This window comes from Miniopterus schreibersii, assembly GCF_964146895.1.
Source record: "Miniopterus schreibersii genome assembly, chromosome: 3".
In the NCBI taxonomy this organism is placed as follows: Eukaryota; Metazoa; Chordata; class Mammalia; order Chiroptera; family Miniopteridae; genus Miniopterus; species Miniopterus schreibersii.
Genome location: NC_138103.1, coordinates 10,688,287 through 10,702,138, shown reverse-complemented (window position 1 = coordinate 10,702,138; position 13,852 = coordinate 10,688,287). Strand labels below are relative to the sequence as shown.

The window sequence follows — 13,852 nt, the reverse complement described above, 5'->3', positions numbered from 1 at the left end:
CAGGATCCCATTGATCTACTCCTCAGACCTGTCCTTCTCTCACCTGGACTGTCACCACCCTACTTCTCCACACAGCAGCCAGAGGGTGCTTGAGACTTCCCTTGAGTCATAGCAAACCCTTGACTCAAAACCATCCAAGGCCCTCTCACTTCACTGGGAACAGAAATGCAGCCTTACGGGCCCATAAAGATGTTGCTGATCGGCCCCTCCTCATTACTTCCCCACCTCCATCTCCACCTCCACCTCCACCCCCTGCCCAATGCTCTCAGTGCCAGCCCTCAATTACATAAGGTGTGCCCTTCCCCAGGGACACTGCATGGGCTGTTCCTATACAGGACGCTCCTATACACACCTGCATGCGTGCTACCTCCCTCACATCTCTGTTCGGCGTCACCTCTCTTGACGAGAACAGCACCCTGCTCACACCCAGGCTCCTGGGACCTGCCACCTTCCCCTCCATAGTCCTTAGCACTCTCTGGTGTACCACGTCTTTACACACTGACTGACCTGTCATTCTCACTCCTGTGTCCTGGCACCAGAATAGTACCTGGAGCTCAATAACCACTTGATGCTCTAGCAACTTATGCAGTAACAGCTCTGTGGAGAAGGTCCATCCTCCCACCCCCGCCACAAACAGGAAGGCCAGCCCCTGCCATCCCAGCAGCCTCACCTGGCCTTCTCCCACGTACAGGACGGCAATCTTATGCGTGTCGTATGATGGAATCTGGTCAAGGAGCTGCACTGACCGCTCGAAAGACTGTAGCCACAGAACCCTGCCTGAGTTGAGGGCAATGGCTGCCACCAGCCCTGCCTGGCCAGCCTCGGCCAGATGCCTGCTCAGAGGAGGGCTCTCCCCATCCAGGTAGATTACCACAGGCTGCCACAAGGAGCTGAGGCTATGGCCCTCTGCAAGCCCGGGCTATGGCCACCACTACCCAGAGCTGGGAATCCCGCTGCACCCTGCCCCCAAGCTCCAAGGGACCCCTGAAGGGGGAAAAAGGCATGCCCACCTCATTGGGCAAAAGGATTGGCTTGTTGGACTCGTCACCAAAGAAAGGCGAATGGTAGAGCTGTAGGAATACAAAGCTGCAGAGGGAGAGATGATGAGGGCTGAGCTTGGCAATGTAGGTCCCAGATCGAGGTCATAGCCAATGCGATCACAGGACACACAGAGAGCTGCAAGTCCTGAACCCCATTGCCAAAGGACTGCCCTCTCTCGTGGCTCTAAACAGCCCCAGAACAGAGGATATGCAGACCTATACCCCAGACTTTTCTGCCCAGGGCAACTTAGATGCCACGTTACCATGGGGAATGTCCAGGAGCTCCAGCCCAGAGGGTGAGGCTCACCTGGGGTTGATACCTGGCACCTTCTCGGCATTGGAGGCTCCAGCTCTGCTTTTGAAGGAGTCCCTCTCCACCCTCTTGCCCCTGCGTGACGGGGCCGAATCAGAGATGGTGTAGCCTCGGGGCCGCAGGCCACTGGGGGAGCGGGGACAACTGGAAGGCATGGGACCCTCCGCCTGGGTGGGGCCCCGGCTCACTTCGCCTGGGGCTGACCAGGCAGTGCCTTCCCCATCTAGGATCCCTGACTGTGACCGCGCCTTAGCCTCAGGGCTCAGCCGGCCAACATCAGCCTTGTTCCCAGGATCCCCGAGGATGTCCTGCAGGGTCTGCAGTTCAGGTGAGGAGCTGGACTTGCTCAGGGGCTGTGAGGGCTGGAAAGAGAGGTCCACAGAGGGCCGGGCTGCCTCGGAGGAGACAGCCCGCTCGATGGGGATCCCCCCAGCAGACGGCTCCTCTGCACGGAACGACTTCTCCTCCTGGCTAGAGGTTGAAGATGACTGGAAAGAATGTATCCCAAGAGAATCTTGGTCACCACTGAGCCCACCGGGGGTTTATCTGGAGGCAATGAGGCCCTACATGTCCTCTAGCGCAGGGCCACAGAGACACCCAGCACCAAGCTGATGGTCTCCAACTCCTCTACCCCCCAAGGGCAGCACCTGCCTGTGCCACAAACTGAACAGAGGAGCCAAGAGCCCCACAAACTAAAGAATGCCACCAGTGAGAAGCTACCCCTACATGGAGCTCTCAGAAATGCATCTGAGCCCGGCCGGGTGTGGCTCAGCGGTTGAGCGTCGACCTGGGATCCAGGCGATCCGGGTTCGATTCCCATTCGGGGCACATGCCCAGGTTGTAGGCTCGATCAATGACTCTCTCATCATTGATGTTTCTATCTCTCTCTCTCCCTCTCCTTTCCTCTCTCTGAAATCAATAAAGATATATTTAAAAAGAAAAAAAAAAGAAAAATGCATCTGAGCAGAAGGGACTGGGAGAACAGCCAGCCATTTCTCAGATGAGAAAGGGGGGTAAAAGACTCGGCCAAGTTCAAAACCACAAAGCCTGGAATGGAGGGTCCTTGCCACACACCCACCTGAGACCCTACCCCTTTGCCTCAGCCCCACCTCAGCCTCAGCCCTGTCCTGCCTCAGCCCATGCCTCAGGCTCCTCCCTCCTCCCACACACACTGGCTCAGGCTGAGGTCTAAAAGCAAGCCTGGCACTGAAGGCCCAAATGGAGAGTACCCACAGGGCGCCTCAGGCCAGTGGCTCTGCTGTCCAGCCGTACTCACCCTGCTGTAAGCTTCAGTGTGCCGACAGCGCCCGTCTGTACCTAGTGTTGCCTCAAAGTCCTCCAACTCTGGGGGCTCCCCCAACAAATCAGCCTCGCTTGGACTTCCCTCCTCCAGAACAACAGCAGAGTCTGGGAGGACACACACAGGGTTGCTGGGTGCTGGCCTGGCCCAGGGAGCTCACGTAGTCTCAAAGGTACCAGGATTTCCCCCATGACAGGGCACAGCTGTGCCCAGCAGAACCTGACCCAAGGCCCTCCTTGTCTATGGCTCTAAGCTACCCCCACCCACCAAGCCAGCTGGAGTAGGTGTGAGCCCTGACACAGGGTGACTCCTACACAGGCTCCCGGGGGTCATGATGAGGGGTAATCTGGCTCCTCTAACCCCCACCCGCCCAGCCAGGTATCCACAGAACTGCCTCTGCTCCTCCAGCAAGGAAGGTAGGCTAGGGCAGATGGACCCTGAGAGGAAGGAACACCACCTGAGATGAGGCCTCAGCTCAGAGGAGTGGCTGGATCAGCCCGAGGAACTGGGGAAAGAGGCCTGAGCTCCTCCCTGCCTGGACAGGAGGAAAGAGGGACATGGGAGAAGTCCCTGTGCAGACACAAACTGGGGAGCCTGTTCTGGGAAGCAGAAGCTTGCCTTCCAAGTTCAAGCTAAACGCGAAGCCAGGTGTGCTTAGAAGGCATGATGCCCCAAAGCATCATTTCCTGTGCCAGTATCAGGGCCGGGGACAGGGCGGGAAGCCACCAAGGGTCAATGCAGCTCAAGGCCACCCGCAAACAGCCCTGCACACATGCAGTCCATTAGCTAACTGCCAGAGCCCATCTACACACAGCCCTTTCCTAACTGGCTCCTGCCCACACATGGGGATCCAGGCAGACCAGAGTGCTGCCTAGGTCAAACCCTCCCTGCCAGGGCCTGGGGACAACAGGCCAGAGGCCAGTTTGCAGGGCCCTCAGCCAGCCCATGACTAAAGGCAGACATAGCCCTTTGAGTTCACAAAGCCAACTGAACCATCAGAAGCCAGAGCAAGGTAAACTCGGCTGAGCCCCAGGGCCAGGCTTGCCCCCAAAAAGGCTGTTCCCTGCCAGCATCTGTGGCTCAGCTGCCCAATGTCACCTCGTGAGGCCTGAAGAAGGGGCTGGGAGGGCCCGTCCAGCCTGGGAATAAAGCTCCGCCACAAAGGAATGAGGCAGAGGGTTCCTGCTAGCAAAGCAAAGATATTCTCCACAGGTGTCTTCATGCGAGTCAGGGGCCTGCTCCTGGAGGGTAATGAGAGGCTGATGGGATCATGGAAGGATGAGCAGATGAGGGACAGTGAAAACAGCACCTATGTGGCAGAGCTAGGCTCTGCAGCAAACACTGCTTTCTTAAGGAGATGCATGAATACCTGCCCAGGAAATGCTCCTGTGCAGCTTTCCTTGGCAACTAGACTGGTACAGGGAGGAGAAAGAGGCCACTGCAAGGGAAGTCAGCAGAGGAGAGACTATGCACAGGTTGAGCAGAAAGGACAGGCAACACTAGACCTGCACAGACCCAGAGCTTGGAGAGAGAGAGAGGAGGGCCAGCGGCATCTGGGCAGGCAGGTTGGCAGGGTGCACATGGGTTCTCAGGTCTCCAAGCTGCTCAAGTGGACTTTGGGGAGGGGACTACATCCCCCCCTCCTCAGGAACAGAGCTCAGCCTCTAAGCCCTACCTATGGCCAGAGGGTGGCCTAGAAGGACGGCCCCAGTCCAGATGAGCAGGGGCATTAGAGCTTGCAGGCAGGCTCCGGCTGAGTGCTTGGTGCATCCCAACCCACACCCCAGCAAAAATAGCCCTACACACTGGGCACCCCAAGGAAGGTGCAGGGCAAAGGCTTCTCACAGTCCTGCCCACACCCATCCTGTGAGTAGGACCAGCTGAAGGGACATCAAGCCTGCATCTCTACCAGTACCCAGTCTCCAAAAAGAGAGTCCTTTCTGCTGGAGTAGGCCCTGCTCCCAAACATCAGGGTCAGGAGCACAGGCATCCTCCCACAGCCCAACATCCTTGCAATGCCTGAGGCTGGCAGTACCAAGGAAGATTTGGGGACCCCATTCGGCATGTCCCCACAGTGTGGTGGACCACACCATCAGATGGTGTGTACCAGGTGGTAGGTAGGCCAGTGCTCACCTGTGTTAGATCGTGGAGGTGGCGGAGGCTTGGCTGAGCTGGCGGTTGGCACTGACAGTGACTTGTACAGGGCTGTGTCACGGCGCTCCTTGAAGCGTTCGGCAGCCATGAGGGCATTGGACAGCTCTTGCAGTGGCATGTTGTTGATGTCCGAGGAAAAGGGGCTGAGTGGGTTCTCAAGGCTCATCAGCCAGCTGGTGTTTCCTGGGGAGAGCAGGCAGCACCCCTCAGGCTGTAGGCCCATGCATCCAACCAGTCACCTCCCCACTCCCGGCCCTCCCTGGGCAGCCCCTGGTGCACTGTTCTCAAGGGCATGCACCCAGGGCCTTCAGGGCTCTTCAGGCTCAAAGCAGAGAGTAGACAACAAGGGAAGGACCAGGCCCTATACAAAGCACTCCCCTGACTTTGCCCTGATGCTCTCGCCCCCAAAATCCCCAGGCCCGCTCCTGCACCCTGGCCAGGCTCAGGAGGCATTTCAAAGCAGCCTCAGTGGGCTCCTCCCCAGTGGGCTGGGCAGCACCCTGCTTCAGATGCTCCTGGGCTCTGTAGTCCTCCCCACAAGACCCAAGGCCCACAGTTTGAGTCGACCTCCCTTACTGAGCATCCTCACATCCCAAGTGTCTCACCTGAGCCCAACCCATGTCCTCCTGCCCCACCTGGCCCTTCTCACCTGGTCTCCTGCCTCCCGACTGCCCACTCCCCAACCGGAACCAGGGGGACTGGACTAAGTAAGACACGAGTGAAGAGCCTTTCCCAGCCCCCGCCCAGCACTTGAGGCCTCCACAGGGCCCAGCACCCCATCCTTCTCACCACTTGATCACCATTTGGCCCATACCACAACCAAGGTGTCTCCTGAACCCTGGGCCTTGGCTCATAAGTCCTTCCTTAGCCTGAAATCCTTGTTATGGGCTGATTGTCTCCCCCAAAATCATGTTGAAGTCTTAACCCCCAGGATCTCAGAATGTGACTATTTAGAGATGAGGTCTTTAAATAGGTGATTAAAGTAAAATGAGTTCATATGGGTGGGCCCTATCAAATCTGACTGGTGTCCTCATATGGACAGACACACATAGAGGGACACGGATGTGGGAATATGGGGAGATGACCATCTACAAGCCAAGGCCTCAGGAGGAAGCAGCCCTGCTGACATCTTGATCTCAGACTTCCAGACTCCAGGACTGGGAGGAAATACACTTCTGGTATATTAAACCACCCAGTCTACGGTGCTTTGTTATGGTATCTGAGCAGACTGTCATGTTCCCACTTAGCTACCCGCATCTCCCCCACCCTTCGCCTCTGGAGACTTAACTCAAAAGTCACCTCCCAAATGCCCCTGTGGCCCAGCCTGCCTGCTGCTTGCTCCTGTGTATCTCTCTTATGGTTAACTGTCCCACACTATGTGGTAACAGAGACCAAGGCTGGCTGAACACAGGGGCACCCCCTTAGTACCTGTGGGCCTCCGGACCAGGATCTCTGCCCAGCCCTGGGTCAGCAGGGGTACATAGGCTGCCAGGTTCGTCTTCTCCTTCTGCACTGGGAGTTGGGTGCTAGCTGAGGCCTTCTCAGGCTTGCTGACTGGTGTAACCTGTGAGCCTGGGAAAGTGGGGCCGCCTGGGAAGTGGGAGGCTGGAGTGTCCAGGGCACCAATGCGAAGGCCGTGGCCCCCTGAGGGGGATGAGAGCAGAAGGGCTGGTGACCACCTCCTGCCCAGTGCAAAGCCACCAACACAGACCTGACTGTTCCACCCAAGGCCCATCTGGTCAAAAAGCCCCAGGTCAGTGCCCAGCATAGCTCAGCCCTCATGGGCATGACTCTTTTATCTGCTTCAGTAGACCCAGAACCACAGGAAGGGGCACCAGCACTTGCCCCACAATCGGACCATGGCTTATTCCAGCTACATCTGAGCAAAGCTCCAGGGGTGAGCTAAGCTGAGGGCCAGGGCTGCTAAGGGCTCATAGGAAACAAAGGCCATGAGAACAGACCCTCGGCAGCAAAGGGGTCTTGTGCTACAGCTGTGTATAAGGTACACTCCCTCCCCCACCCATGATGAGTGCTCACAGAGACAAAGCCCCACTTATTCAGGAAGTGGGCCAGGCCTGAAGCCAATCACCCTGTCCCCTGGTTACCAGGGACCTTCTGGAGCTCAGGGATCTAGAGACACATCCGTGAGGGAGTAGGGTGGAGGCTCACCAGACATGGAGCGAACCCGGTCCCGGGCCCCGAGGCACACCTGCTGTCCAGTCTGGGACTCCAGCTTGGCTGGCGCCTCCTTTGTCTGTCTCATGTGCATGCTGAGGTCAGAGCTGGAGACAGAAGGGCCTATGTAGACCATGACCAGGGTGCCACTCAGGCCAGCATAGCACTATCCCATGCAAGCCTGGACTCAGAACAGCCAAGGTCAAGGCTGAGCAGGTAGGGGGAGGAAGGTACAGTCACCTCAACTCTGGGCTGCCCTCCAGTTCTCCTGAGTCCAGGCCCAGCAGCGACCGGGTTCCAGTCCCCACACTCGTTGTCACAGTGATAAGCTTGTTCCCAACCAGCCAGGTTTTGGTCCTACCACCGGCCAGAAGAAACTCTCCCACGGGGGACCTGAAAGCACAGGAGTATAGGCCCTGCTACTGGATACCTCACTTGGTGGAAGCTCTGGATAGGCATCTTCACTTCCAAAGATCCACCAAACAAAGGAGGGGGAGCCTCAGACATGCAGAGCTGCCCTGCCTGGGCCAACCCAAAGGAGTCCCACAGGTTACACCTGCTGCCACTGCTTTGACCAAGTACAGTCACAGAAGAAAAGCTGGCCCTATGCCCACCCTGCCCTGGAGCCTGGCCCACACCTCTTAGGAACTGCTGTGAAGTTGGAGAACACGTATCTGGCCATCATATCCAAACATGTTTCTGTGAGCTCCAAGTGGAGATTTTTCAAGTTGTCATCAGCCTGGGCCATCGAGTTCTCATCTGCAGACCCCAAGCTGGCGCTGGTAAGGGATGTCTGAATCCTGCTGGAGGGAGGGACCATGGCAAGGTCAAGGCACCAGGCAGGCCAAATTATCTACCACCGGGGACCAGAGATGGAGGCATGCATGAGCTAAGAGGGCCAAGCTCAGAAAGACCCCGCCAGTGCACGTGGCCACTTGAGCCACAGCTTGGACACATCACCCTAGAGAGAGGAAGCGCAAGAGCTCATGGGAGAGACCCAGGCCCACTCCTGGGAGCAGAGGCTTAGGAGGCAGGAGAGATAGGATGTCCCCTCACCAAAGCACAGGAGAGTTAGGCGACGGCTTCATGGTAGAACAGTTTAGTCATGCAGAGACAGCGAGACCATGGGACGCACACACAAAGATTGCATTCTGCCCACAGGGCCATCTCCCATTGAGAACAGGGAGGGTCTGGGCTTCGTGTGTGGCTCTTCACCCTCACACTCAGGTCACCCTGTGCTCCACATGCACCCCAGTGACCAGAAGGAGGGGCTTATGTAGGCTTAATTCTGATATAAGTTTCACAGCACCTTTGTCATGTTTTGCTCATGAAAGAGAATTTGCTGGAAAAAAGCTAAGAGGGAGCCTCACTGACCACCGCCCCTCCCCCCGCCAAATCCCAGTTGGTGGAGGCCAGCCTGAGGCTGGAGCCCAAATCAGGCACCAGCGAGGAAGTGGGTCTCTGAGCAGGATACTGAGGTCTGAAGGGGCTTCCAAGTGAGGAGACAGGTATCCACCTATGCAGTGCAGCCTGCCCTGATCAGCACAAAGCAGTGATCCCCCAAGAGCCAACACTTGCACCCCAACACAGCAGGAAGGAGTGATCAAGACCTCACCCCTCAAAAGTTCCGGCCTCCCCTGCCCCTCCCAGGTTGGCCCTCACCCCTACTGCCCTACAAAAACGCTCCATTCCCTTTCAGCTACCACAGAAAGTAGACCTTTTCTAGAAGAAAGCTCAGGAAGACTAGAGAGGATATGAAAAACCAAATCCTGGAGAATGTATTCCCGCCTGACCTGCAAGGGCACTGCTTTAATTTGCAAAGGCCCCTGACCACTGGGGACAGGCCTGAAGGAGGCTGCCACTGGACACTTCCTCAGAGCAGCCACCCTGCTACCGGCTCCCAGGCCAGCCTGAGGATGCCGTGTAGCCAGCCCATGCTCATTTGAGGCTTGGGGACAGAATGCAACCTTCCCACCCCTCGCTGCCAGGCTCCCTGGACCAAGGGCTGGGCTCAGCAGGGCAGATCCCTGTGGCCGAGGGCTGCCACTAGGGCTCTCCTCCTGTTCCAGCCAGGGAGGGCATGGGCAGGCAACGAAGTCATGCAAGCAGCCCCATGCACCGCCACCCGGGTGCTCCCGCCTGGCAGCGCCACTTCACGGGCCAAGCTCCAGGGTCTGAGCCCCCCACCCAACAAAGCCCACTACCTGCGGACCACATGTTCAGACACACTGATGCTGCGGCACCGGAAGGCATCGGCTGCAGAGCTCTCCTTGAATTCTTTGACGGGTGGAGAGTTATTCAAGCCTTGTTTGGGGGGTCTGGCTATCCTCAAACTACCAGGTGAGGAAGGAAGGCCCAAGCCCCAGGGAGCCCAGCTCCCGGGAGGGGAGAGCAAGCCATTGGAGGGATGAGGAGGAAAGGCCACAGGCCACAGGGTCAGCATGGAGAGCCCGTGGGTGAGATGAACAAAAAACCATGCCAGAAGCCAGTTAGCAGGGGGAAGAAACAGAAAACAAAAACGCATGAAAATACATCTTGTAAACATGACAGAAAAAGATTTCACGCATGATACCAAAACAAAGAGCACTAGTGCAAACTAAACACGTGTGGACCTCAGGGCACGGCAGATTCCAGGCTGTGCTGACCAGGTGTCTTGGGCACCCTGAGGAAGGCCAGCGCTGCCCAGCCCAGCTCGGGGACCAGAAGAGCTGAGGCCCTGAAGGTAACTGTTCACAGAGGCCAGTTCTTAACCAGTGGCCCCCAGCCACCAGAGGCTTGAGAGAACAGCTGGCAACTTTTGGTGGCACTGACCTGGTCATTCTGGAACATGCCGTATTCCCACTTAGGGAGAACCAAAAAAGCTTAGGCAGGAAGGTGGGGGACAAGAAGGGGGTAGCCGTTCAAATGAAATGCAAACAAGAACACAAGGCTAGCATAGCTCTGTGTCAGATTTAGCAGAAGCGGCTGCAATGGTTGAGAAGACCGTGTCCCCTAAGTAGCCAGGGGCTGGGAAGTGAGCTCTGGAGAAGGGACACCCTGGCCCAAGGCTAGGCTGACCACAGGGCCCTGTGTCCCCAGGGGAGGGTGTTGGGGCCCTGGGGATCCTCCCCATCCAGGCCAGGTATTTGGCTTCCGAGGAGTCAGAGCTGCCCTAATGCAACCTTGGGCTCGTTCAGTAGAGTCAGACCCAAACAAAGACGCCCTACAGCTGACACCCCAATCCCTAACTCAGCACGTCTTGCACTGGCCACCCAGGCAGCCTTGGACTGTCCACGACCCAGCACACAGTCTCCATGATGCCACAGACCACAGCAGCCGGCTTAGTGAGAGCTCTGGGCTCTCCAACTGAATGTGGAGCACTAGTGGCCTTCACGGGACCTGCCCAGCCTCACAACCCCAGGGCACCTTGTGCCCAGCACCACCTGCACAGGGGCATACCCTCAGCCACACGACCCATTTCCATTCACTGGCCTGGGGGCAGCCGGGCAGCCCCAGGCTCTGCATGCACCATGCTGGTCACAGCTCACAGCTTACAGACCTGACCTACCCCACCCGGACACCAGACATGCCCATGACAGGCCCCACACCTCTTGGGCCTCTCGTTGAGACTGGTGCTCCGTGCTCTGAAGCTGTCCTTCTCAGGGGTATCATCAAAAGACAGGAGGACGTTGGATCGCAGGCCCTGGCAGAGTGGAGCAGACCTGAGCTGGAAGTTGGGGGAACTGGCCCTCCAGGCACCCACACACTTCCCTGTGCACCTCAGCCCCTTCCAGGTATGCTGCCAGCCTGGGACAAGCTGCAGATCTAGGAGAGAGGTGGCAGCTCCTGCCCCCATGCCCACAAGGAGTGTCCCAGAGGGCCAAGCTCAGCAGAGCAAGCTCCTGGGCATTGTAAGCATAGTACCAAAAGACACCCGACCCCTCTCTCCACCTATCACTCTGTTCCAGCCATGGACAGCCAATGGCAAAGCTGGTCACAGCCCTAACACTGGCTTACCTTAGTGATAAAAGGAACAAAATCTTTCCGGAAGGGCAGACGGCACCTAATGAACCACATAGCTATGACATGATGGGCCAGGCACACAATGTACTGATTGAACCTGTGAGAAGAAAAGGGAAGTGCAGGAGCTCCATCCTGGCACCTGAGGGAAATGCTCCAGGAGCTGGTAACACAGACCAATTCTAGGGCACAGAGGTCAGCATGGCTTTCTGCTCCAAGAGGCCTGGCCTCCAGCAAAGAGGCCTCTGGGCTGGCCTCCCAGGGCATACACACCAGCACTTACTTGGAAGGGTTGGTATATGGCAGGGAGATGGCAAACACGCTTGCATACTGCTCTGCTGCAAAGTTCCTATAGAGATGAGGCAGCCTGGCCAGAGCTGTGAAACAAGGAGATAGCCAGTAAGAGAGCCCAGGCTAGTCGGGCAAAGACAGGCCGAAGGCTGCAGCAGAGGCTGATGTTACCAGGGTCCTGTGTCGTTTCTGAAAGCCAATGCTGCCACTCTGACCCAAGAGGGTTGCAAAGGAATAAAGGTGATAGCCCACCAAACATCAAATTCCACTCACCCTTGGCCCTGGCCCTCTATTCCAAGGGCTGGCAAACTATGGTCCCTAGGCCAAATCTGGCCAGTGGCCTGCATTTGTATGGCCCATGAGCTAAGAATAATTTTTACATTTTTAAAGGGTTGTAAACAAAATGAATGTACAAGAGAGGCCGTAGGCGGCCCTTTGCAGAAGTTCTGGCCCTGCTTGGCTCCTGTTGTCCACACACCTGAGGGCCTGCTGAGGGCCAAACACACACTAAGATACTGGGAATGAAGGGGTGAGTGAGGCACCTTCTGCTCCTGGAATTCACAGTCTCAGAGGTGAGTCCACAAAGGCCCTCCAAGCTGTGGTGCGTGCTTTGAGGGGGACAAAGAGGAGGCAGTGAGAGTGAGGCTGATTGCAGGGACTGATGTCAAGTAACAGAAGGCTTCTGTGCAATTTAAACTGACACTGAGGGGAAGGAAAGAGGCAGCCACTTAAAGGCCAGAGAGGAGGAAGGCATTCAAGGCACAGGGGCAGGAAGTGCAAAGGCCCTGAGGCAGCAGAGGGTGGCATGTCCCAGGTTCCCAGGAGGGTATGAGATGAGGTCAGAGAAGTCAGCACACGTTATTTCAGGCAGGGCAGGGACAGCCCCAAACTCAAGAGTTCACCCCACACTCACATACACATGCACGTGTACACACATTTACACACATGGAAGTACAGACACTTACTCGACAGGAACTCAAGAAGTGGAATGGCCATACTGGCCGTGGCCGAGATGTGTGTGAGCTTCACAACCAGGATGGGCAGAGCTTTGATCATGATGTCAGGCATCTCCACACTGCAGATGGCCAGGGCCACCACACACTGGCTGGCACAGCGGTAGATGAGGCCTTGCTCCAGGCAGTACACCATCTCCCGCTATGGGATGGCACAGAAGTCTCAGACCCAGCCCTTGTATAGACCAGCCCTCTGTCCCCTGCCTGACAGATGTTCTGGTGAACCAGGGCACTGTCTACTCCCACCCCACTCCAGAATGTTCTACACAGAAGGAAGACAAGGCTTATAAAGGTTAAGTGCCTTGTCCCAGGTCTCTGAGCATCTTAGTGGCAGGGCCACCAGCAGGTGACCCCACCCAAGCTGACTAGATATTGGGGCTCCTTCCGTCAGGTGCTTCCTGACACCTTCCCACCAGCCAACACCCTGGAGCCAGGACATGCTGGGCCCATCATCCTCTTGGTTCTGGGACCCCTAAATGATTGGCTTTAACTAAGCAAGGGAAGGTTCTGCCTGACACACAAGGCCACTAGGCCCACCACACCCTGGTCAATGTCCTCCATGAAGACAGTATGGCTGTGCCCGTAGGAGACTAGTGCCAAGTGCAGGCAAGGGCCACGGCCTCAGGGCAAACCACGATTTTGATTTCCTGCAATTGCCCCACCCCTCAGAAATGTTTTGGGCCTCAAGGGTTCCCAGGGAACCTTCAGCCCAGCATGGCCAGCTGTCCCTTTGGGGATACGGGGAGGGAGTGGGATGGGAAGTTAAGTGTGAATTCCCAACAGTGCTATGATCAGGAGCACAGTCTCAGGGCTCAGAAAGCCCAGAATCTGAGTGTAGGCCCCTCTCCTTGCTGGCCGTGACCTTGAACATGCTACCTCTCTAAAGCAAAGTTCTGACAAAGAAAGGTATCAATTTAAAAAAAATTTTTTTAAATCCTCACTCAAGGATATGTGTTCATTTATTTTAGAGAAAGGGGGGGAGAAACATCGGTTGCCTCCTGTACATGCCCTGAACAACTGGGGATCGAACCCACAACCTGGGTATGTGCCTGACAGGGAATCAAACCCTCAACCTTTCAGTGTATGGGACGATGCTCCAACCAACTGGCTACACTGGCCAGGGCAGGTGTCAGGAATTTAAATGAGATGGTAAATGTTAAGGGCTCAGCGTGGGCCTCACTCACAGCAGCAGAGAACAAAGGAAACAAGCATTCTATCCATGCTTGCTGCACCTGATGACAGGTGTGCAGGCAGGTGGAAGTCAGGGGGCCCTTGGCCCAGCCACACTTCGTCTCAAAACAGGGGCTTGGCCACCTGTCCTAAAGCTGTAGCAAAAACAAGCCAGGCAATATTCTCAAAAAGACACTTCTGTCACCCTAGCTGGTTTGGCTCAGTGGTTAGAGCATTGGCCCGCAGACAGAAGGGTCCTGGGTTCAGTTCTGGCCGAGGGCACCGTACCTCAGCTGTGGGCTTGATTCCTGGCCCTGGTAGGGGCATGTACAGGGGGCGGCCAGTTGGCGTGTCCCTCTCACATCGATGTTTCTACCCCCCCCTTCCTTTCCACTCT

At 56.6% G+C, this 13,852-nt stretch overlaps 1 protein-coding gene across 7 annotated transcripts in view; it reads right to left on the bottom strand.

Annotated features, from left to right (window-relative positions):
• Positions 1 to 13,852, bottom strand: part of TSC2 (TSC complex subunit 2) — a 36,360-nt gene that overhangs the window by 3,094 nt on the left and 19,414 nt on the right. Inside the window, exons 22-35 of one of the 7 annotated variants that reach the window (XM_081131562.1) lie at positions 12,238 to 12,427; positions 11,265 to 11,358; positions 10,979 to 11,081; positions 10,570 to 10,664; positions 9,187 to 9,315; positions 7,621 to 7,785; positions 7,223 to 7,375; positions 6,977 to 7,089; positions 6,236 to 6,451; positions 4,787 to 4,990; positions 2,630 to 2,760; positions 1,348 to 1,841; positions 1,011 to 1,086; positions 671 to 757 (exon numbers count right to left, since the gene is read on the bottom strand). In XM_081131562.1, the coding sequence (XP_080987688.1) occupies positions 671 to 757; positions 1,011 to 1,086; positions 1,348 to 1,841; positions 2,630 to 2,760; positions 4,787 to 4,990; positions 6,236 to 6,451; positions 6,977 to 7,089; positions 7,223 to 7,375; positions 7,621 to 7,785; positions 9,187 to 9,315; positions 10,570 to 10,664; positions 10,979 to 11,081; positions 11,265 to 11,358; positions 12,238 to 12,427 (2,250 nt within the window). The remainder of the gene's footprint in view (positions 1 to 670; positions 758 to 1,010; positions 1,087 to 1,347; positions 1,842 to 2,629; positions 2,761 to 4,786; positions 4,991 to 6,235; positions 6,452 to 6,976; positions 7,090 to 7,222; positions 7,376 to 7,620; positions 7,786 to 9,186; positions 9,316 to 10,569; positions 10,665 to 10,978; positions 11,082 to 11,264; positions 11,359 to 12,237; positions 12,428 to 13,852) is intronic. The other 6 variants (XM_081131557.1, XM_081131556.1, XM_081131559.1 and 3 more) reach the window with 6 other exon arrangements.